At 42.1% G+C, this 23,741-nt stretch overlaps 3 protein-coding genes and 1 long non-coding RNA gene across 9 annotated transcripts in view; 3 read left to right on the top strand and 1 right to left on the bottom strand.

Annotated features, from left to right (window-relative positions):
• The window catches only part of LOC147240435 (galanin receptor type 1-like), a 32,887-nt gene extending 27,254 nt beyond the window's left edge, over positions 1-5,633 (top strand). Inside the window, exons 4-5 of the mRNA XM_086194141.1 lie at positions 5,222-5,280; positions 5,462-5,633. The gene's annotated coding sequence lies outside the window, so the exon portion shown is untranslated. The remainder of the gene's footprint in view (positions 1-5,221; positions 5,281-5,461) is intronic.
• The window catches only part of sall3b (spalt-like transcription factor 3b), a 44,943-nt gene extending 23,284 nt beyond the window's left edge, over positions 1-21,659 (top strand). Inside the window, exons 1-5 of one of the 4 annotated variants that reach the window (XM_086194135.1) lie at positions 1,402-1,475; positions 5,222-5,280; positions 16,039-18,969; positions 19,077-19,420; positions 20,168-21,659. In XM_086194135.1, the coding sequence (XP_086050261.1) occupies positions 5,241-5,280; positions 16,039-18,969; positions 19,077-19,420; positions 20,168-20,560 (3,708 nt within the window). In that variant the 5' untranslated portion in view covers positions 1,402-1,475; positions 5,222-5,240 and the 3' untranslated portion in view covers positions 20,561-21,659. Of the gene's footprint in view, positions 1-1,401; positions 1,476-4,220; positions 4,314-5,221; positions 5,281-11,174; positions 12,187-16,038; positions 18,970-19,076; positions 19,421-20,167 lie in introns of those variants that run through there. The other 3 variants (XM_086194136.1, XM_086194134.1, XM_086194133.1) reach the window with 3 other exon arrangements.
• On the bottom strand, positions 2,495-11,419 carry LOC147240434 (uncharacterized). The gene is made up of 3 exons (XR_015111338.1): positions 11,159-11,419; positions 9,442-9,534; positions 2,495-5,631 (listed from the first exon to the last, which is right to left on the bottom strand). It is a non-coding gene; the product is annotated as an uncharacterized LOC147240434 (long non-coding RNA).
• Positions 21,660-22,236: 577 nt separating the features above from the next.
• atp9b (ATPase phospholipid transporting 9B) overlaps positions 22,237-23,741 on the top strand; it is a 37,997-nt gene continuing 36,492 nt past the window's right edge. For 2 of the 3 annotated variants that reach the window (XM_086194139.1, XM_086194137.1), the window contains exon 1: positions 22,237-22,336. In XM_086194139.1, the coding sequence (XP_086050265.1) occupies positions 22,257-22,336 (80 nt within the window). In that variant the 5' untranslated portion in view covers positions 22,237-22,256. Of the gene's footprint in view, positions 22,337-22,763; positions 22,836-23,741 lie in introns of all 3 variants that reach the window. The other variant, XM_086194140.1, reaches the window with a different exon arrangement.

Below are 23,741 nucleotides of genomic sequence, written 5' to 3'. Positions count from 1 at the left end.
GATAGAAGCTGATATCCTGCATGACACCTCCTGATCTCCATTTAGCTATGATTGCAGGCGTTGGCGTGAATCTGTTTGGCTGGTTATGGATTATCTACTTTGGCCCTGAAGTGGCTGCAGCTGATGATGTGATTAAATCAATGAGCATCTCTCCGAAGGCTCCTTTATTCGTTCCTGTTTGAGCCGCGCAGCAGAACAGACAAGGCAAAGGTTTCACTTCAAATACACAGCACGTGTTGCGTTTCAGAGCAGACCGCATTCCCACGTAGAGTTGTTTTTTTGTTTTTTTTATAACGTACAATGACGTGAGTAGTTGAAAACATAAAAACAACTCAAATGTTCAAGTCTTTAGGAATTTTCCGCATGAATTTTGCTTCTTGAATGACTTTGACAAACACGTGTGCGCCATGAACTCGTTTCAAGTCAAGTTGTACTTCCTTGTTGTGTTTGCGCTTTCAACTGCGTCTCATGTTTCATCTACGTTGAAGAGATTTTTAGTGAATTTTTCAAAGGAATATTTAAGGTGATTTTAGAAGCCTTTATGTTTTAGACATTTAAAGAAATACATTTATTATTTCATTTTTTATACATAATTTAATATATTTATTTTATTTATCTTTTGGGAGGTTTGCTCTCAAGGTGCTTTTAGTGGTTTTCATTTTCAAAAGGGTTTTTAGTATTTATTTTTGCTGGAATTTTTTAAAAAGTAGGGGCGTGTATGAGTTTTTAGGACTGGATCACATTGAGATGTTTTTGTTGTTGAATTGTGGGGATCAGATGATTTTCTGAGAATTTTATGAACTTTCTGAAATTAATTTTTCATTCATTTTTGAAGATTTTTAAAAATTATTATTTAGGATAACTCATCCCTCGCTGGCATTAAATCTAGCACTGTCTTTTTCTTTTTCTTTTAATGTACATCTGAAGAACTGTATCAGTTTAATGACAAATATCCAAACCAGGTATAATCTTTCAACCATCTCATGATCAGAGTAATGGATCTTCTACCAGAGCAATATTTTATCCTATTAAAACATTTCTTTCACAGACGACTAGGAACAACAACCAGGCACGAGCGGTGCAACTCTTCCCCAAATGTGTCTAGACTGCAGGAAATGCAAAATTGCATTTGTTTACAGCCACGAGGAGGTTTAAGAGGGCATGAGGCTGCCAGCGAGGATGGCAGCGTGCTGCTGAGACTCTCGCTGCTGCAGCAGCCTGCAGACAGGATGTGAGAGAAGGTTGGTCTGCAGGCGACCACCGAGGCTCGGCCCAGGATGTGCTGTAAAACTGTTGTAAAGCAGATTGGACTCTTTTTACTGTTGGCATCACATGACATTTGTTTTTCTCTCTTCCCTGCACCCCCCTCTCCTCCCCTTGTTTCTCTTTGAATAGGCTGCGTGACGCACACGCTGCCATTTTGAGGGACTGTCCGCTGTGCGTTGTTGCCACAAGAGAACAAAAGTGTGAGGCAGGTAGAAAGAGAAATATTTACTGGGTCCAATTGTGGTCCCAGATAGTGAGAAATATCTCTTCTATTTCTTTTTCTTTTTTCTTTTCTTGTGCCTGCGCAGTCCAGTGTCAGTGAGGCTCTGCAGTGTCATGATAGTCTCCAGGCCTTTGCCTCATAGACATAACACAAACACGACCCTGATGACAGGAGCTGTCAGCTGTCTGTCTGCGCAGGTATTGATGATCCGTCAGGAGATCATCGTGAGCCGTGATCATCTGGCTGAAAAACATCAGACCTGTTACGAGAGGTTAATCAAATAAACAACGCCGGCCCCACGGACCATGACTTCGCAATTATCCGTAACTTGCTCCTCCTGTACTGCCTTTTATTGCATCATTTATTTGCGGGAAGCCAGGTTGACAAATCAGGTTGATGATCGCAAGCGTGGAAAAAAAAACAACCCCAAAACAAAACAGCTTGGTGTGTTAAAAGTCTTTTAACTTCAAGGAAAATGAGCGGCAGTCCATCCAAAACATGAAAATGCTCTGTTTTAAATCTGTCGCGTAGCCGTTTGCTGTTAAGACATTTGTGTTAAAGGGCACAGAGAAAAATATCACCTCACAGTTCTCATGTAGCACTCCTGATGTGTTTTTGCAAGTTGTTTTTTCTACAATATTTGCACTTCTACGTTTTTTTGTTCGACTATCTTTAATGTATAAAGACATTAAATTCCATAATTTTTTAAAATCAATTTAAAAACAGGCTTAATACAAGTCACCTATTTATTTGTCTTTATTAACTTAGCATGTTGCTAACCTGTTTAGCATTCGCACAACATAGCTAATAAAAAGCATGTATTTAGTACCTCTAGATACTAGATGCTGAAAATTAAAAGTATTATTCCAGGTTTAAACTCAAGCCAGCGTGACACAGTATTTTATTATTGAGCCAACATTGGTTTTATTACATTGATCATAAATTTGAAACATAAAATGTTCTAAGTGACAACTGCTGAGGAAAACGTAAGATTCAACCTGCTTGTGTGAAGATCAGCTGTCTGCTGGGACAAACAATAGAAATCAGTCTTACCTACAGATCTGAAAAATCAGCTCCTGTTTTTCTGGATTTAAAAGAAGTGTGTAGCAGCAGGCGGGAGCCAAAATGAGAGACCAGCAGCAGGCAAACTGTAACCCTGGGAAAGTGTGCCATCCTGCATGATAAATATCAGTGATTTGCTCCAGGCTTCAGACTGTGACTCACAGGAAGTCACTGTTTGAGACGGTTTACACAGATGGAGACCATTCTTAGTCAACATTCACATAAAAATCAGTCAGAGCCCTTTTCTTTCTTTTTCTCGCCCTCTTTTTTCGTAGAATGTCAGCAGTGGCAGAGCATTGTTGGTTTACTAGGTGGGAGACACCTTTATTTGTTTGCAGGATCTTTGTGAGCTTAAACTTTCACAAGGATCTGCAACTTGGCACAAACATAAAACGTCTCACTTCCATGTTTTCACACAAGTCTCAGAGGATTACAAGTCTAGAGATGCAGTATTATAGCACCTTGACAAGTTCTGCTTCACTCGTTCTGTTGCTTCTGTGCTGACAATATTGCCACTCACCACTTTTATTTTGTCTTTGTTGTGAGGGTCTCTCCTCGTGTGCTTTGGGATGAGTTTCCTAATCATTATTCTGTCCTCTGCCTGTCTCCTACTGAGAGCCTCGTCAGACCAGGAGGCTAAAAAAACCCTTCACATATGTTGCTTTAAAGTGTCAAAGACGCCCGCAGGGCTCCTCTTACTGCTTCAATATGTGTTTGTGCCAGTGGTGGAGGAAGTACTCAGCTTCTTTACCTCAGTCAAGGAAAATACTCGTTCCTGCCTGAAGAAAGCAAGAGCAGCCGAGCACGTGTGTGTGTGTGTGTGTGTGTGTGTGTGTCTATATCTATATATTGATGTAGATAGATAGATGTGTATATAGATATAGATATATAAAACAAACAAAATGAAAGACTTGTAATAGATGTTAGACACAAGGAGGAATTCAGGAAGACTAAATGACTGTGTGTTTTAGTGTTTGAAAGAATCTTTACGTGTACAGAGCAAATTTGTGCACCAGAACATTTCATGAATGAGGCCCTATATGAACACAAAGATCTGGTTTGTCAATTAAGAAATCATACACTTCCGTGTTCCTTTTACCCCTGAAGTGAAACCCCTCCAGCTGCAGGTCTGTTCCCAGCTTCAGGGATCGCCGGCTGGATTGTTTGTTGGGGGTTGATACTAAACTGTTGGTACTGCTAATGATTAGAATGAAACAAAGGTCTACCTGTGGGTAGCCTGCTTTGTTAGTCAGCTCTGAAAAGACGACTTTTACTTTGATGGGAACAATTTATTCTTATTCCAACTTAAACCATTGTGTTGTCAAATTGTCTGTGGGATGAAAAGGGCATCCTGCTGATACATTCAAGTCTATCTTCTCTTTGTTTTTAGAATCTATTAAGTGGAACATTTTTTGAGGTTAATAATTGCAAGTTTTTCAGTCATGAAGGGACCTTACATGTAATTCACAAGAGACATCATGGTGTACTCTGACTTTTCCTCCCTGGGCCTCAGAAGTTCCTCAAAGGTTGTAATTAACAACTGTTTTACAGCATCCATTGTTGCATTCAAGCTTGGTAGAAGGATTAACATCCCTTTTTTTTCTGAATTTTGCAGCTTTTTGCCATTACGTGGTTGTCATGTAAGCCTGGCCAAGTCCAAAACATATCATTATAAAGCTCAGGCAACAGCAACCGAGGAGGTGTTCCGATCTGTGCTCCTGTTTCCCACATGATGAAGAAATTATCTCAACACATTCACAAGGTTCCTCCAAAATTTAAAACAAAACTTCACCCAGATATCCTTTGTTCATCAAGTACTCAGTTGTAGACCATTTGAATTCATGAGAGTTTTGTTTCCCCTCCATGACACCTTGAAAGCAGCAGACTCATGCTTATCGCTGGAGGCCAGTGGAAACGCTGGAGGCCAGTGGAAACCAAACATTAGCAGCAACAAAACTATACAAATTATTTTGCTAGCTCTCAAATGAACCATCCAGAATGATGCAAGTCTTCCTCACTCCACTGTGCTTAGTACTCCACAGACACTCTGATGTAAAATAAAAACTACCGACTGTACAAGAGCTGCTCTGGTTTTACACACCGTTGACTGAATGACGACGCTAGCTTGTGCCTTCATCTCTCACCCTGCCTCCCAGCTCCTTCATAAGCCAGGACTCCGCTACCAGGAATTTACGCTGCACGTTACACTGGCCGGTCGCATTCATTCCGGAGAGCAGTAATGTGCAGGCAGGATTTTACTGCACCCGGATCCATGCACGTGCACAGACCCACAAATTAAACGGGCTGCTTTCGTAATAGCAACCTTTTACTTTAAACTTTGCAGTATTTGTCTGCTTTTTTGGGGGGGGGGGGGGGGGTTGCATCGTATGGTGCACTTTTTAGTGGAAGATTAAACGATTTAAAGTCCATCAAGAAGGACAGCCAAATTCCAACAACTCTCAATATTTTCCTCATCAATGATGTATTACGTCAAACCTATATGACCCATCCGCTCTAATTTAGCATGTTGTTTTTACCTCCAACCTGCCCACCCTGAGGTTGAGTTGTAAGAGATGTAGCTGCCATCCACACTTGAATTAGTTATTCTGCATGAGGAAAGTTTCTAAACTGATGTTTTGCATGGACTCGCTGTTTGTTCATGTTTCCCAGATTCACCGAGAAACCATGCATGGAGAAAACCATACTTCGTGAGTTCAAGACATCTAATGGTGAGTATCAGATAAACAAAGGACAGTATTTAGGTAAAATATCCTGAATCACATTTTTTTTAATACCTCTGCTTGAACAAATACTTCCAACAACCGTGTATCATCCTACAATTTAAGAGATGCATTTCAGTTTTGTCCACAACCGTCTATACCTCAGCCAATTTTCCCTTTTTGATCCCAGTCCACTGGCATCATCCCCTTCCTCATTTATAGCTTGAAGGCGATCCTGACACTCAAGACATCATGTGAAAACATGAAGGACAGGAGGCAATAAGCTGGAGAATAGCAGCAATCTTCAGGAAAGTTCTCCATTCACTCTGACTCACGTAGTTCTCTGTCCTCTTATCCAGCCTTGAAGATAAAGAAAAAAAAATCAATACAGAAACACACTGTTAGATAAAAGCAGAGAGGGGGAGAGAGCTGGACGAGTTGGTTAGTGAATTAAAGCGATCAGAAATTTCCCGGGCCACTCAGCCCTCAAGTCTACATAACCTAACAGCCCTGTCTCGCTGCTGTCTGTCACTCGCTGCTCTCTGTTCCATTCCTCTTTGTTCACTTTTGATTTCCTTTTGGTCTATTCTCTGTTTGCTTTGTGCTTTGGGATGAAGGACCTGCTTCCATTCAGCTTCAATAACTGCTGAGTGAAGGTTTTGGATTTGCAAAGGGAGCCTTGTCTGGGTCGGAGCTTCCGCATCGGCTTTGACCCCGGCTTCTCTACAGGGACACAAGGAGGAAATGGAGTGATCAGACTCTTTGCTTTAATTGTACTGGACCGGTCCACATATACTTAAACTACTCAGCCAGAAACAAGATAGATTTCCAGGAAAATTTTTACAAATACTCATCACCCCCAGAGGATGAATCCATGTAACTTTGGAGATCATCTGACTTCTCCTCCAGCACCAACAGCAAGCCAGTATTTTAAGGTCTGATGTGAGCTGTTGCACAAATAGTGGCAGAAACATTCAAGTTGTCCAGATGATGAGTCATTCTGATACTGGTGGTGACATAACCATCATGTAAAATTCACCTAGTTCTTCAATTTCTGACCTGATCCCTGTTAAACCTGCCCCAGTCTCGCTAATTAGAGGATGTTAGCAAATAGCATGCCGACACCCTCCTCTCTACATCCCCTTCACTTGCAAAACATGATTTTTCACACTTCCCAGCAAACAAGTGAGTGAACTCTGACCCATGCAGACAAAAAAACAAGTCCATTTGGGCATTAAATGAAAGATGCACAAGAATATATTCTTGTGTAGCTCATACGTCCCCCTCTGCAAAATTTGTATCTATTAATTTCTAACATGATCATTTCCTGTACCAGTGATGTTGGCCAGCCTCCACCAGTGAAATTTTAAATTAATGTACGCTGTTTATAGTCTCCACAACTTCCCTACAATCCTAAGCCTCTCTGATGAGGGTCTTCTGTAAAGGTACACTGGAAGGTACCATATTGACCCCTGATCAACCTCCTCAAATAATAGTTCTTCTTTATTGACTGGACGGGAAACACGAAGATGCAAATCGTTGTAAAAATACAGCCAAAGAGAGCAGGTTTTCCTAAAAGCAGCACTGCTTGGTGGGGTGGATTAAAGCGTCTTTTTTGGGAGAATCTAACATTTGCTTGCATCACATCTTGTTAGCGATCGTTGTTATTAATAGCCACTGTTCACTGCCTTAACTCTGCCAGTAGCATGTTAGCACTTTTAGCATTTGGGCCAGGACACAGAGGGGTCACAGCTGCTAGCATGGCTATCGACTTGGCTGTGTATTTTTTCCATTAATATTTTTTGGGGGTAAAAATCATGCTACTTAAGAGTTTATAGCCTCATGATTTGAAAAAAAAGTTTCCTGTTACTTGCCTGTATTGAAAAAAAGTGGCCTCTCAATTAATGTGACACTCTCTTAATAAGTAGACGACTATGCCAGAGCAGTGTGCAAAACTGTGGTCGCCGTGCTGCAAATGTAATATATCTCGCGTACAACCTCCCCGAGCTGCTAGCATGCATGTATACGACTTGTTTTATCTGGTACGCCTCTACCTCTGCTCTCTGTTCCTTTTGCTCCTCAGGTACCAGATCACATTGACATCTGATGAGTTGTAGCAGATATCAGGGCTGCATGTGCTGCTCTGCAGGACGTATTTCAAAAGGGCTTGAGGTCATATTTCACTGTTTCAGGGCTGAGGCGCCGTCATGTATTAATTAAAACCCAAATACCCTGTATTGATTGTGTTATCAGGCTAGTGCAGCCTGGGTCTGGCGTATTGATCCGGCCTGTGATTTATGATCATTTTCAAGAAAAAATCCCTTTGTGTGATTATATGAGGAAACAGAGCCTGAGTGAATGTAATTCTTTTAGATCTATTCTGTGGTGGCTGCAGAGGGTTAAACAGACTGCCACCCCAAAGGCCCTCTGAGGAGAGATATTTTAAACTAATAAAAAAAAAAAAGAAAAGAAATGTTATGATCCAGTCAGTTTCATTGAAAAGTAAATCATGTGAACTAACAGCATTCTCTGACTCAAAATTATGTAAAAAAAAAACAACTGCAGCCTGGGCTTTTTTAATCTTTGGCTTGCATGGGTACAGCTGTTTACCTCCTAACTGACTTTAAATTGGAATAAAGCCCCCATTCAACCCAATAATCAGTACTAGGGAGTCACAGAACTAAGCTAGGCATGAAAAGTTAAATGTATCCAATGTTTCACATGTATTTCAAATAGCCAATTTAAGCAATACTTTAACCAAAAAAACAGTATTTTACATTCACTCAGGCCTTTTCCTCATATTATCACACAAAGGGATTTGTATTTTATTCATTTTACCTTTCAAGTCCTCACAAATAGGTGTCTTGATCTCACAAATATGTTTTTCCCCCCTCCTGTATCACTTCTTTGTGACTTCAGAATGCAGAGAGCCAGCCACATGCATTTAGCTTGAAGCTAACAGCGACTGGCGGCTAACAACAGCAAAACTTCCCAAAAAAGTGTCAGCTCATAAATTCTTAAAAAGATTGTTCGGTAATATCCACGTCATCTTTGTCCAGCACGCTCAGGAATCGACAAACACTTTGACTGGAGCTACTTTAGGACCGTTGATACTCATGAGTTGCCGGTAGCATCAAGCTAAACGTACGTGGCTGGCTCTTGCTGCACGCTGGAGTCACGGAGAAATAAAGCAGGAGGGAGGGAGGTGGCGAACAGCTTACTTTTTTAATACAAGTGGTTTAGGATTTAAAAACTCAACTCATTCTACTTTGTCAGATCATATCGGGTCTTCTATATCAGCTCAGCGTTTCGAAGGATTGAATTCCGTCAGTGAATGGAGACATTCTTGAGGTCTTGAACGTCCTCTTAACTGCACATTTGCTATCTTCAGAAACTTCTCTGAACTTTAGAACAAGTTCCTGTGAGTCCGGGAAAAAAAATGTTTCACTGCGCACCAAAGACTGGCACCACAGCAGGTGGGATTGTTGCTGTTGGCATGACAAATATTTCTGCAAATATACATAGATATTACATAAACATATACGTAAGAGTTTATATGCACTTTATTTTTCAATATGAATGTCATGGCAGCTTCACATTTAGTTCTCAGTCTTAGCAAGTTGTATTTTCAGCACTGTGCTGCCATTTTCAGTTAATTATATGGAATTTGGCAATATTTATCTAAATATATTGCGATAAACTCATCTGTATCGTGATGATGCGTATCATATTGTGTGATCCAATAACCGTCCCTAGTAAAACTGCACTTGAGCCTCAAAAGTTCCCACCAGAAGCCTTCTCATGTCTTTTTATCTCACGTGTGTCTGCAGAGTTTCGCTTTTTTTTTTTCCTGCGGCGCATGTCTGAGCAGCAGGTCAGGGGCCATTAGCTTGTCATATCTCCATCTGAGACCGTGTGCAGCAGCTATCACATTCCTCAGCTGCCAGCGGCTGACGGGACGCCGCTGTATCTGCTCCTCCGCTCAGCTGTGAGTAAATCAAAGCTTACTGTAAGCTTCAGACAGTGAATCCTCGCACTTCTGCAGACTCAATTTTCAGTTTCGTATGGATGGTATCGTCCTCAGTGGCAATTCTCTGGCTCCAAAATGACTCTTTGCAAGCTTGTAGAAGAATTAAACACATAAAGTTGGTAAACAGGATGATATTTTACCTGTTTAACACGAGGTGACTCTTCATCTTTAAAGTAGTATATTTCTTGTTGTCTTTTCAAATGCGGGACCACGGCGTAGAGCTTTTCTGAAGTCTGGACAGAATAACAGAAGCCGTTTATATGAATTTTCGGCGACGTCAGCCTTTCTGTCTGTGACTGTCAGCAAGATTTCATAAAAACTACTAAACTAGTCGGGGAGGTGTAGCTCGGGCCAAGGAAGAGCCCAGTCAATTATGAGGCAGATTAGTCTCAGCGCCACCTGGTGGCAATGGGAAGTGCTTTTTATTTATTCTTTTTTTTTTTTTTTTTTTTTTTTTTACACTTTGTTGTACTCCTCCTAATGGCGTGACCAGATCCTTCTTAAATTTGGTCAGAACAACCTTAGGGACGTGGTAATGGGTTACTGTGAAGACTGAGATTTTTTTGCTTGTTAGTGTTACCATGGCGATACAGCCAATTTTGAGAATTCGCCATAACTGTTCTAGCATGGTCAGATCTTTTCCAAACTTCACGCATTGGATGGGAGTCCTGACCTGAGGACATCTTGAATTAAAGCTATATTTATAGCGCCACCGTGTGGTTAGAGGAAGTAAACCTGATGTTAGAAACATAAAATGATTTATATCAAAATCACACCGTCGTTTGTTGTGTTTTATAGCGCCACCTGGTGAGAGAAGAAAATGATGCACAACAGTGCACACGCATTAACCCGCTGTTTCTTTAAAATTCAAATATTACCAGAGTAAAAACTACAAACGTCAACGTGTACAATTAAAATATCAAATTTAATTAAAATATTGATGGACAAAAGTTTACAGTTTTCTTCCCAATGAACTAAAAGTAAGACAAACAGTCGTTAAAAACTATGAAGAGCTACCCTGCATTTGATAAAACCGCTTCATTTCGCCTCATGTGGAGCTCAGCGTCTGTATGAAGTGCAGTTTCCTGCTGACGTCATTCAGGCCCTGCAGGTAAAGAACCCACCATCTCCAGCTCTGGAACACATGCAGAGCCATTCCTCCTCATTGTAAACCATTAAGAGGATTTGTTCCTCCAGTCTAACAACACTCAAGTGGCTCTTGAGGCTGTGAGTTGGCCAAGTTAGAACCTGGAAGAGATCTCAGCCGAGGAGTTGCTAGTTTGATTTTGTTTGCCGCCGACGCTGGTTACAAAGAATCGATATCGAATCAAGGAGGGTTGAGTTTCTAGATAAGCGCTCTGGCTATTCATCATAAGTCTGTAGAAACCTGATAGGTCAGAAGAAATTATATTCCAGCAGGAGTGGGGCCACCTTATCTCTCCATAGCAGGGGAATGGGAGACACACCGATCAATACCAGGCTGTTGTGTAGTACTTGCAATTATCACCGGCTGATTCTGTCCACCCCCAGCTGCATCTTTTAATAATCACAGGTTTTGGGACAATGCCTGATGAAAAGGGGGTGGGGGGTCACAGCTTTGATGAAGTGTGTTTCATTCTTGCTTTGAAATAGCTAAAGTCCGAGGGGGGCATCAGTCAGTGACATCCAAACTCTGCCTTTCATAGCCTGTATTTCATTCTCTTATATTTGGCTTCTTATCAGCAAGACTACAGGTGGATAATTGGAGAAAACAAACGCTGGTGCAACAACTATCAAACTTTGGAACTATAAAAATGGAGGCCCACCCCCCCAACTCTCTACATCCTCACTTACTTTCCTGCTAAACAAGATTCTCACCTGCTGCCCTCCAGACATCCCGATCAAGATTCCTACCGACGACATGGATAGCAAGATTGTTCAGTCTGTTATGGCGCCAGATTGTGGGAGGTCGGAACAAATGAAGGGAGCGCTCCTGTGTATCCTGGCAGTAGCCTATCGCAGCCGGCTGAAGGACATCTAATGATGCACCGGAGGCGGAGGCAGCAATGAGAGCGCCGGTGGTGCCTCTGACAAACCAGGGCGTCGCGCACTTCCGACGCTCACCCCTTTCACACCGGAGTCATCTGCGTCTGGAGTGAGTTTATAACGCGCATAGTTTGACTTTCCGCGCGTTTTCAATCCACCATCAACTGCTTTGAGAGGTTCCTCACCTTTTTTAACGCAAGAATCGCATCCTTTTTTCTTTTTTTTTTAATTCTTTGCGACGTCGCTCATGGACTTTACGCAGCTTTTGAAGACAGCCCGTGGAAGGACAAGCGCTCTGTGAGAGATTCATCCAAATCGAGGGTCTATTTTTGACTCAGAAGGAGAGAGAAAGAGAGAGAGAGAGAGAGAGAGAGAACCTCTACCTGACCGAAGCGGAATGGAACTCAAAGTTAAACCTACAGCCCCAAAGCGCGTGGGACGCTAAGAGGAGTTCAGGTCGATGTTTTTGGAGTTGTGCGTAAAAGAGCTGTACACTGGACAGGAAGTGGACTAATTATTATAACCCCCCCCCCCCCATTCCTCATTTCCATATCTAGCGTGAGTTGGCTGGACCGCAGCCAATCACCCGCCGAAGGGCAGCAAGAGTCGTAAAAGCATTATTCGTCCTCCATCATAATTACACTGACATGCGCAATCTGCACACGGGCATCAACACCAGCTACTCTGCGCTTATTTCACCGGCCCCTCTCCCTCGGAAGGGTCCCATTCGCTGCTCGTAGATGCTTCGGCGAAAGGCAGCGAAGAGTCGCAGAGAAACATGTCCCGCCGTAAACAAGCCAAGCCGCAGCACCTCCAGTCCGACGAGGAAGCGCCACAATCCGGACTCCTCCGCAGAAATGGTAGGCGAACCTGGGTTGGTGATGAGCTGGACCGAGCAAAAAGTAGTTTTTTATTTTCTTTCTTTTTTTCGCACTAGATGCATTTAAAGAACGCGTTTTATTGGAATATTTGACAAAAAAAACTGTGTCTGCAAACGTGAACAAAGATGGGTTGACGGTGAAGAGATTGAGGTTGCTGAAGTCTTCTGTCACTACCTGACTTTTTAGGTCTTTTAGGTATTTTAACAACATTTAGTTCCCACTGTTTGGTTTCCAACCTGTCTTAAGTTTGTGCTCAGGCCTGGACAGTTCGTTCTTCGTGTGTTTCCCAAAGCAGAAACAATATAAACAAAATCCAAATAACGCCACAGCCGCTGAGTGACGCCAACTAAAATTAGGCTTTTACAGTATTTTCTACTTCTAACAGTTTTGGGACTGGAGGGTTCAAACAGGGCCTGTTGCAGTGACTCTCCAGAAAACAACAAAGAAACTAAATTCAGAACGAATCCACAGATATGTGATATCTTTAAGCTTCTTACTGTGTGTGTCTCAAGGCCTCGACAATAATTCAGCTTTTAAAATTAAAAGTCATTTACCTTTTAAACCACATGGCAGTAGAAAGATGGGAAACTGTAATCATATTTTACATACTGAGAGTTTTGTTTTTATTCAGTTCCTTGTATCTCCTTATTGGGTGCAAATTATTTTATAATAATAATAAAAATAAATTCGATTAGGTGAAATGATCCTCTTTTATCATAGTTTTATCATGAGTGTATGAACTAATTATCAATAATTTCCTATATTATTTGTAACCAGATCTGACTCATTCAATCACGTTGCCAGCCCATGTTATGATACACCACAATCCTTACATCACTCTTAATATTTTAATATTTAATTAAATCATTTTATCTTCTCCTCGTGTAACTGCTGGATGTTATTCGAACCTTTTAATCAGCACTAATAACTGAAGGGATCGCAGCAGTCACAACGTTTTACCATATATCAACTACTGCATTGATGATACGTGTTTATCCAGAGTTTTTTCCATTCAATTTAGCCTGCCTTTTTCCTAATGTGGTGCGAAATCTACACATTTTTATCAGCATCTAACTGGGAATTTCTGAATTGGGTGAAATTAATCAAATTTAATATGAGTAGCTTGGTATCTGGATGGATGTTATTGACATTATTTTCTGCCATCTTCCTCTCAAAGGCCCTTGAAGATCAAGTATTTTAATGAATCGTCACCATCATGGCTCTCACAGTTTGCTCCTAACGGCGCTACCTATGCCACTTTCTTATTATTTGCGGCTGTGAAAAGGTGTCAAGTGTGAGAGGCCCTCCTCACTCGGGCCCTCCCACAGTCCTGCAGCCAGACGGGGGCTCCGCCACCCCGAGCTGGGCTTTGATTGAGCCTGCTGACTTAACCTTTGTCAGCCTCACCCCGCGAGGGGCAAGTGCTGCATGTCTGGATCATAATACAATTAGTACATGTGAACCATTGACCTGTGCAGCTCGGAGGTCAAACAGAGAGGCAGAGAGGCATTAACGCTGGGCTGAGAGCCTGTTTGCTTTTCAACTGCAGCTTGATGATTTTGTTTCTCTTCGCTTTGCCAAACCACACAGAAAGAAACGGACATAAATCTGTTTTCTGCTCCTATAACATTATGCATAGAGCGAATTACGAGGGTGATTTTCAAAATACATTTCTATCACTTTTATTATATTTGGACATATATTCAAAGCTTTAAATCAAAACGGATCTATTCTTTGTTTTCTCTGGAAATAAATCCTACAAAGCGCAGACAAAATCCTGAGTTAAAACAGTGAAGGGGTTTTTGCTCTTGTGTTTGCTGAACCGCCTTGGTGATCTTCAGACCACCCACTTGGTGAGCCAGCGACTCCTGATTATTTACTTCTGACAGGCCGTACTTTTCAAATAGATTTTACTCAGTCAACTCTAATTGCCCACTTCTCTTCAGAGCAGAAAAGTTTAATGTGCTTTTTTATTTTGTCAGTTAATGCAGATTACATTACACATTACACTGGATGTTTACACCAAGATCCGTCTGTGTTGGAGTAATTTTTAATATACCTACCATATACTTCTATGTTTAGCTTGACCACAGCTCCTTGTTTCAGGTGACAATTCCAGTGTAATGACTAGAACTGCAATCTCACACACACACACACACTCACTCACACTCACAGTTAGTGCATCATAAACACACATGAAAATTTAAACAGCTTTTTGGCCTTAAGAAGCTTAACACAAAGAACAGCGCGCACACACACACAAACACATTATTTCAGTGGATCCTTTGACAAGCAAATCTCATCAAAAATATTTGTTATTCTGCGAATTTGTGCAAGACTGCATCTTGAAATTTGAATATAATATTAATATCACTCCTCAGAGGCAGTTACTGGTGTTGGGAAGTCCGAGTGTATTGATTTTTGTAAAAAATCTTTCCATCTGGTATTGCTGTCCGTTTCCCAATGAGGCAAAGACTGAGCAGACGCACTGATACAGGGAGCCACAACTGAAATCACAAACCTTTTCACGAAGGTCACTTATCAGCTACCGTAGTGCGAGAGGACAAAGGGAAACTAAGATGTCAAAAGATTACTGTCAAACTGAAAAGATTTATGTGATAAGTAATGAGTCGAGTGCAGCAGTTTATACAGATATTATCAACGTAATAGTCCGATTAAATAAAAAAAAAAAGCGGGCTGAAAGAAAAATAGCAAAAGCAGTGACATAATTGTGTGGTTACACACGAACCTCAGCCATTTTCTGGCATTTATTTTTCCCCAAAGTAAGCCGGCCTTTGTATAACATATGAAAGTTAATCTGAGCTGTGAGTGAAGAAGAGGCTTGAGCTCAGTCAGTCAGTGTTGGGAGTTTATGATAAAAATAACAAATCAAATGATCTTTATCTGTCTGCTGTTGCTGATCTTGCTGTACCATGACTGAAAGCACAAAGGAAGTTCTACACTAAAGAAAATTGAAAGGAAAACCCAGAATGTGAGATGATGATTATAGGGTACTGCTATCTTTTTCAAAGTACTTGTACTCATTGAAAGCACAATCACAGGGTGAGAATCAGGTGTCAGGTTGCTTCACTTTATTTACACAAACCTTGTTCAGCAGGGATAAAATAAATGCAGAAATGTCGTAATTTCTTTTTGGAAAGCCGGAAAGCACAAATTTTATCCCAGAAAAATCAATGTACCATATAGAATTTCATTATCTGTCTGAATGCACAATTGAGAGTTCAGATAACTTTATTGAACCTAATTGATTTTTTTTCCGGAAGGATTATTAACATCTGAAAACAGGGAGTGTGTGTTAACAACATGTGTTGCTACTTCGAACTACTTCTGATGTTTGTCTGGAGCCGTTTGAATTACACGTTTTAAAGTGAAAACACAAAATGAAGTCACACAACTACAGTGGCGGACTTTAAAGTGGCAGAGGAAAAAAAATGTCATTAAATTCCTATGTAAATTTTAAAGAATGAAGTGACAATTAAGACTTTTTAAAGTGGTTAAACTAGAAACATAATCTATAACACTACCACAAATAAATCAAATAAATGTATTTGTCATATATATATATATATATATATATATATATATATATAAGAATTTACATTGAATCATTTTCTAAAAACATTGTAATTCAGCTTGCCTTGCTTGTTATCTTTTGGAAATTTGGGGAACTAACATGGTTTTGGGAGTCCTGTGTGTTTGCACAAAGCTTGTCCACACAACGTGGATTTGTAAAGATGGACACACTGATGGGTCTTGGGATTCTTCGATTGTCAATGTTGCACTCTTAATCTGTTTTTTTCCTGCTTTCAGGCATTGTGGGAGAGAGAGAGGAGAGCAACCGAGTGGAGAGTTCTCCCAGCAGCGAGGAAACACACATTTGTGACAAATGCTGTGCAGAGTTCTTCACTTGGGCGGAGCTGTGTGAACATCAGAAAGTTTGCAAAGAGGATCACTTGGTGTTGATCGTTAAGGACAATGATGGGATGCATGCTGTCGATGAGTCTCCTTTTGGACCCTCTCCAGCCCCCAGCATGGCGTCCAGTGACTTGTCCGCGGCAGACTCGGTAGACCGGGGCTTTGAGCTGGGAGAAACATTGGTGAATGACAACGACAGCCTGGACAATTTAGAGGAGGGGGTGGAGCCGGATGAAGCCATGGAGACTGAGCATCCCCCACAGGACAAATACACTGTAACTTCTAGCCCTCAGCCGTCCGATTCAGCTGAGTCCTTGTCGCCGCAGATGTCAGCAGCTGCCAGTTACAGCATGCCCAGTACAAATGTGACTCTGGAGATCCTTCACAGCACCAGGGTGGCTGTCGCCCAGTTCTCCCAGGGGATCAGTAGCAGCGGTACTGGATCGAGGGCAGCGTCGGCAGCCATCCCAGTGATTCTGGAGCATCTGCTGGCTTTGCAGCAACAACAGGTTCACCAGCTGCAGCTTATTGAGCAGATCTGCAGCCAGGTAGCTACCATGAATAGACAACCAACCCAAGCAGCGCTGAACCCAGTCTCCAGATCCATAACTCAAGCATCTAACCCTTTTCCTTGTCAAGGCATCATCCCTCCTCCCATCCTGGCGCAGTCTGGAACGATGCCTTCAACCATCAATGGGCAAGCTGCTGTTTCTTTATCATCTGTGCTAGAAAAGTCACAGAGTCTCCCCTCACAAACTCTATGCTCGCAGCCTACATTTAAAGATGTTATATGTACCTCAGCCTCCTCAGAAAATCCACCTTCATCTCTCTCCATCTGCAGCAGCAACATGGCAACATTATTGCCTCCTTACACAGGCTCACATACAACCAGCATTAGCTGTACTCAGACACTTAGCTCCTCTAGTCCTCTGTCCCTGGGGCAGAGCAGTCTCCTCAGCTCATCCTCCACCATGCCATTTCTACCTCAGAGCTCAACCAGCAGTGTCATCTTCCCCAATCCCCTCGCTAGCATCGCCGCCACAGCGAACGCACTCGACCCTCTTGCTGCCTTGATGAAGCACAGGAAAGGAAAACTGCCGAATGTGTCCCTGTTTGAAAACAAGCCCAGCCCAGAGGAGCCCTTCTTCAAGCATAAATGTAGGTTCTGTGCCAAAGTGTTTGGCAGCGACAGTGCTCTGCAGATCCACCTGCGCTCCCATACAGGAGAGCGGCCCTTCAAATGCAACATCTGTGGAAATCGCTTTTCTACAAAAGGGAACTTAAAGGTGCACTTCCAGAGGCATAAAGAGAAGTATCCTCAAGTGCAGATGAACCCTTACCCTGTGCCAGAATATCTAGACAACGTGCCAACAAGCTCTGGGATTCCCTACGGGATGTCTGTCCCCCCAGAAAAAACAGTTTCATCATGGTTGGAGAGCAAACCTGTTGTTGCACCTCTGCCAGCCTCGATGGGTCTTCCGTTTTCCTCCACTGTTTCCAGTATCGGGGGCTCAAATGACGCTGCCAGTGTAACACCATCCCTTAAATCTCCCTACCAGCCTGTGTCTGGTGAATGTTCATCTTTGTCACCTCACCAGAGAAGCAGTGAAGCTTGCTTCTCTCCCATTTCAGAGACTCCATCGTCTAACCGCGATACAGAAGCATCCAGTATTCTGACAACAGAGGTGATCCACTTGCCTCAAAACTGTACCCTAAGACTGAGAGCTAATCCAGTAACAGAACCAGCCAGCTCCACTACCCCATCTGCCACCACCGTACCTGAAGCATCTCCTCTCTCTCCGCCCCTCTCACACTCAGAAGAGCACTCTACCCTGGATGCAATGCAAACTTCTGAAACCTCAAAGCTTCAGCAGCTTGTGGAGAATATTGACAAAAAGATTACAGACCCCAACCAGTGCGCCCTCTGTCACCGCGTCCTCAGCTGTCAGAGCGCTCTGAAGATGCACTACCGCATTCACACCGGCGAGAGGCCCTTTAAATGTAAAGTATGTGGCAGGGCTTTTACCACCAAAGGCAACCTGAAGACACACATTGGTGTTCACAGAGAAAACCCCCCGGTTCATGTGCAGCACTCATGCCCCCTATGCCACAAGAAGTTCACCAATGCAGTCGTTCTTCAGCAGCATATCCGTATGCACATGGTTGGGCAGATTCCAGACTCGACGCCGTTGGACAGGCTGCAGGAAATGGAGGGCGATGTCTCTGAGAAGAACTTCGACAGTCCCAGCAGCAATGAAAATGACTTCATTGATGATATTTCCATGGACGATGACAATGTGGAGGAGAGAGAAGATGCAGAAAACTTGGAGGAAGATGCGAGTCCAGCTAAACCCTTGAGTTCTGTTTGTAATTCACCTCCCAAGTTTTCTCCTGTTGTTTCCAGTATAGCAGCTCTGGAGAACCAAATGAGGCTGATAGACTCTACAGTAAGCCTAAACCACCCCTTTGGAATAAAGTCTCTGACAAATGGTTTTAATGACAGTAGCCACTTTAACATTAAATGCTCTTTATCGGGGAAAAGGGTGGAGAATTTCAGTTCAAACAGCCCAAATGTCTCTGAATCCTCCAGTTCACCTCCGATATCAGCGTCTCCTTTTCAAAGCAGCTCAGACGGCGTGACGATCAAATCACCTGCGGCGAACAACAGGCCAGAGTCTCAAGAGAATCTGGCTGCCTGTGTGAAGAGAGAACAACCTGAGTCTCCGACCTCGGCATCAGCAGCATCCCAAGAGCTGAGAGGAATACAGCCCGGCAAATTATGCGTGAAAGAAGAGACTCCTTACAGTTCATTGTTCCAACTTAGAGGTAAATTTGAAATGTTCATTTAGTGAAAGAGTTCCCAGTGGTGTTCGGTTAAGGTCCATCGGCTGAGCAGTGTTTCGGTTTTCTTCATATCTGCATTGATTTGTCAGCTGCAGGTCAAGGCATTTCCAGCCTGGCTCCCGGCGCATCATCAGGATTGGTCAAGACTGAGGTGAACGGTCACAGCCAACCACACAATCAAACCGAGGGGCCGCAACCAACATTCAGCATCCACATCCCTCCAGCTTATCCGTCTGTCGCCAGCCCAGGAATAACCTCCCTGCTCAGCTCTGCACCCCCTCGCCGAACACCCAAACAGCACAACTGCAATGTCTGTGGAAAGAACTTCTCGTCGGCCAGCGCCCTTCAGATCCACGAGCGCACTCACACTGGCGAGAAACCCTTCGTCTGCTCCATCTGTGGCAGAGCATTCACAACTAAAGGCAACCTGAAGGTAAATGAAGTGTGTTTATCGGTAGTGGAGGCCAAAAGCTGATATTTGATGGTAGACACCTGCTGTTTGGTGCGATCAGATACTGTTGAGTGATTATGGAGGGTCCGTCATGACTGTAGCTAACCTGAAAAGTTAATAATTAAAGCATTTTAAAATAGTGTTCCGACTACAAGTGTTGTACAGCAGGCAACACCTCAGAAGGCTTTCACCGCAAAACAGTGCTAAACATGGCAGTTCCATAATGTGAAAGAAAGTAAAGTTAATTATTAAACCGGCTGTTGAAAAAAACACTCCCTGTGCACCTTTCAAAATAAAAGTTCCCACCAAATCCGCACTGTATTCCATAGGAATTTACACACAGTCTTCGCAGGCCTGTCATGATTCACTGGAAAATTAAGTAGACAACAGCAAAACATCATGCAAAAAGTCAAGCTTATGTCCGATATAATTTATGAAAATTCTGAAAAGCATCAACTATAATCAGCTTATAATGGACCAGTTAGTCATTTTTTTTGCAAATACGGTACCATCAATTAATTTGCATTATTGCTTAAAAACAGACTCAAAAGATTAATCATTCATTAAAATATTTCAGTGCCAAAAATCCCTTCTCGCTGAACTCATGAGCTTGGAAACAGGAAATGTCTCCGAATGCATCAGCAACTCTTGATGCTGAACCTGTTTGTTTTTGGGCAGCATCCAACAAATGTCACATGTTCTCACATGGTGTCTCTCCATCCCTCGCAGGTTCATATGGGAACTCACATGTGGAACAACGCACCCGCCAGGAGAGGCCGGCGGCTATCGGTGGAAAACCCCATGGCCCTGCTGGGTGGCGAGGCCGTGAAGTTCGGAGAGATGTTTCAGAAAGACCTGGCAGCTCGAGCAATGAATGTAGACCCAGGATTTTGGAACCGATACGCAACAGCTATCACCAACAGCCTGGCAATGAAGAACAATGAGATCTCAGTGATTCAGAACAGAGGCATCTCTCCTCTTCAGCCCATGACTGCAGGCATGGACAGAGTGAACTCTGCTGGAAGTCCGATAACCAGTCTGACCAAGAACGGCATGGACCTGGGAAATAATAGGCATTTTTCTATGCTGATTGATGACAGTAAAGAAATAGGAATCAACTGAATAAATGGTGATGATATCCTTATGCAAGCAATTACGGACATCAAAATATTTGTAAAACAAATTGTTCGTTCTTATATATATTATATATATATAGAGAGAGACTTAAAGATTGAACTTTTTTATTAATTGAGAGATAAAAGTAGGGTATTCACTTTTTGCTATTTTACTTTACAGTCATTGGTGAATGTTTTTTTTCTTCTCTACGGTAAATAAACTTGTTCCTGAGAATTCCTGTGGTGCTTAGATGTATGGTTGTTCTGAAGAAGGGAACCCACACCTATTCAAATCAATAGTGCAGGCCTCTCTCTCGCTCTCTCTCTCTCTCTCTCTTTTCACCCCCCCCCGATAGCTGCTCAATGCTGCTACTTTGTGCAAAGCACAAAATATGCTCATAAATACCCACAATTACAAACCACAATGATCTGTTGTCAATGTTATGGTGAAGAATTGTCATTCTGTTGGACAGAATTAAAAACTAGAGCAAGCAGTCTGGATGTTTAATGCCCTACCTTGCCCTGTTTAAACAGAGTTAATTTGTGACACATTCCTTCATTTAAATTACACTGGAGACAAGAGTTCAACGGGGAGAGAGCTCCCACTCGAATTTAAAACCATTTAGCATGACATAAAAGCATTTAGCTTTGCATATGTGACGTTTGCTTGTCTCATAGACCCCATGCAGTGTCCTAGCAAGCATCTTAACCAGATCTTTCAGAAAAGCTTTTCTATGTAGCCGAATGCAAACACATCAAAAGCATTCTTCCACATGTTCCTGCATTCTTGTTTATCTTGGTATGTCTGCAGTTTGGAACCCATCTGGAGATGCAGCATTGTCAACCTCACTATTACTGGACAGTTTTGTTAGTTTTTTTTTTCACTGTCAATCCACATGCCAGAAAATAAAATGTTCAATGAAGATAATGACATAAATGGAATTAGTTTAGGGCAAGTGTTTTTCTTTAAATTACTTTTGACATTGTTACTGCAGTTAATGGCTAAGACTAGGACAAGATTAATTCCATCAATGGAAAGCAAAAGTCAGGTCCGTTTTCTACTGAAAAAAATCTCAAAATCAAATTTTTTTTTTTTCAAAATCAGACCTCAAAGAGATCTCTGAGATGCACGAACAAAGGATAAACAAATAAAATTGATCAAACCCTTACTATGAATGACACTTATTTATTTATTTATTTATTTATAAATGACTAAATGAACTAAAAGGTTGGATAGTATTGACATACATCCTGACCAATCCAGTTGAAATCTTTCAACTTGCTGCTTTAGTGAAAAGGACATTTCGTCCAGAAGGTAGTCATCCTTTGAAATTTCAATAACTAAAAAAATGGGTTTCTAACTTTAATTTGGGCTACGCAATGTCTAGTTCAGAACGGTCCCATGTTATCTTTGTTGACAGTGAACGTCACTTATCACTTGTGATGCCGTCCTGGCCCCTCGAAACCTTGGATTAAAATAAATGTTTAATCAAAAAGTAATGTTATTGCGCAGTAAAGGGAGATGTATGAAATTAAAAGTATATAATCAGTGGTTAACAGGAGGAATTTCAGGATTTTTAGTCACAGAGATCACATGCCAGTAATTTTTTTGAGAGGTTGTTTACAGTCCGGTCAGACTTGAATGCAGCATTAATCCTTCACGTCTTAACGTGTGACGTCACAATGTGTACTGCCCAGCCAAGATGGCTGACAGCATCCCGTTGGATCCTATGCGGAAGAACTCGAGGAGAATCCCATATTACAACTCCGCTAAACATTCAAGGTATGGGCGACACGTTTAGCTGTTTCTGCTGTCAAATAAAAAAGAAAGAGTCACGTGATTAGAAATAATGTTACCTTCCGTTTCCTCGTTTGTTTCAGGGGTGTGTTCACACTGGGTCATAGCTGTTAGCTTGTGATGCTAGCATTGCTGTTGACAGCCCCTTCCATCGCTCTGACAGCTGGGTACTTGGCTGTGTTTCCATCGCGTTTAAGGCTAAAAGTCCGTCTACCATTCAATTTAACAGATTATAACCCTTCAGTAGTCGTTAGCAAACTTAACATGCAGATATCTGTGGGCTGTGTTCTTCTTTCCCCGCCAGCAAGCAAATTTAAAGTCACATGACAGTTAAGTTAATGAGTGTTTTTCCAAGTACGTCACATGCCTTAAAAACTTTTATTGTCCTTCAACGAGTTGTTCATTTTTTCAGACTGGAGGAAGATGAGCTAATAAAGCCGTCAGGGTGAGGAATGGACAGGAAGTGAAGTAGGCACAATACCAGGTACATTTAGCACAAGTAAGAGGTTGATGCTGTTACTGTTTCAGTGTGTTTCCCACCTCAAAAGTATCCAACAGAATTGGTTCCTCTCGACTTCCACTGCCTCCTCTTTATCTGCCTTACTTATCCGCTGAAATCATATGGAGGAACGCTAACCTTCGACAGTTACCCAATCACAAGGTCAGGTGTTCCTTATTTGTAGACTAGAAATGGATAATAGAATGAGCCAAATTGCCAGGTGATATCCAGTATTTTGACCCTGGATGTGTTAGGAGTGATTTAGATTATAGTTGAGAAGGCATATTTGTAGTCTTTTTGTTTTTTTTCAATAAAATGGGCATTGTTTTGCAACTCCTCTGTGTGTGTTGTACTGTATGAGTGTGTGTTATTTTACCTTGTTTGTGATGTTTATAACTCAGATGCTTTTTGAAATTGAACTGAAATATTCCAGGCAATAAAAGTATTAGTTAATCTAATCAAGGAAAGATTACTTTAATCTAATATTTTGCATTTTTGAGGAGCACTCTTGAATCAGGGAATGCATTCCAAAGTTAGACGGCGTTGATGGCAAGTAGCTTAGGATAGGATTCTTAACACAATGCATGAGTCACAGTATGATTTTATCGAAACAAATGCCAAAAATATTAAAATACAGTAAATGAAAATAGGGCAGCACGGTGGTGCGGTGGTCCTCACTGTCGCCTCACAGCACAAAGGTTGCGCGTTTAAGCCCCAGCTGGAGCACATGGTCTTTCTGTGTGAGTCTGCATGTTCTCCCTGTGCCTGTGTGGGTTCTCTCTGGGACTCCAGCTTCCTCCCACAGTCCAAAGACATCAAGAGGGGACCAGGTTAATCCAGACTCTAAACTGACCGTAGGCGTGGCTGGGAGAGCCAATGGTTGTCCGTCTA

The sequence above is a fragment of the Aulostomus chinensis genome, chromosome 22, assembly GCF_037954235.1.
Source record: "Aulostomus chinensis isolate RoL2024-O1b breed Wild chromosome 22, RoL_Achi_v1.0, whole genome shotgun sequence".
NCBI classification, from domain to species: Eukaryota; Metazoa; Chordata; class Actinopteri; order Syngnathiformes; family Aulostomidae; genus Aulostomus; species Aulostomus chinensis.
Note: the sequence above shows the minus strand (reverse complement) of the source record. Positions and strands in the feature narration are given on the sequence as shown.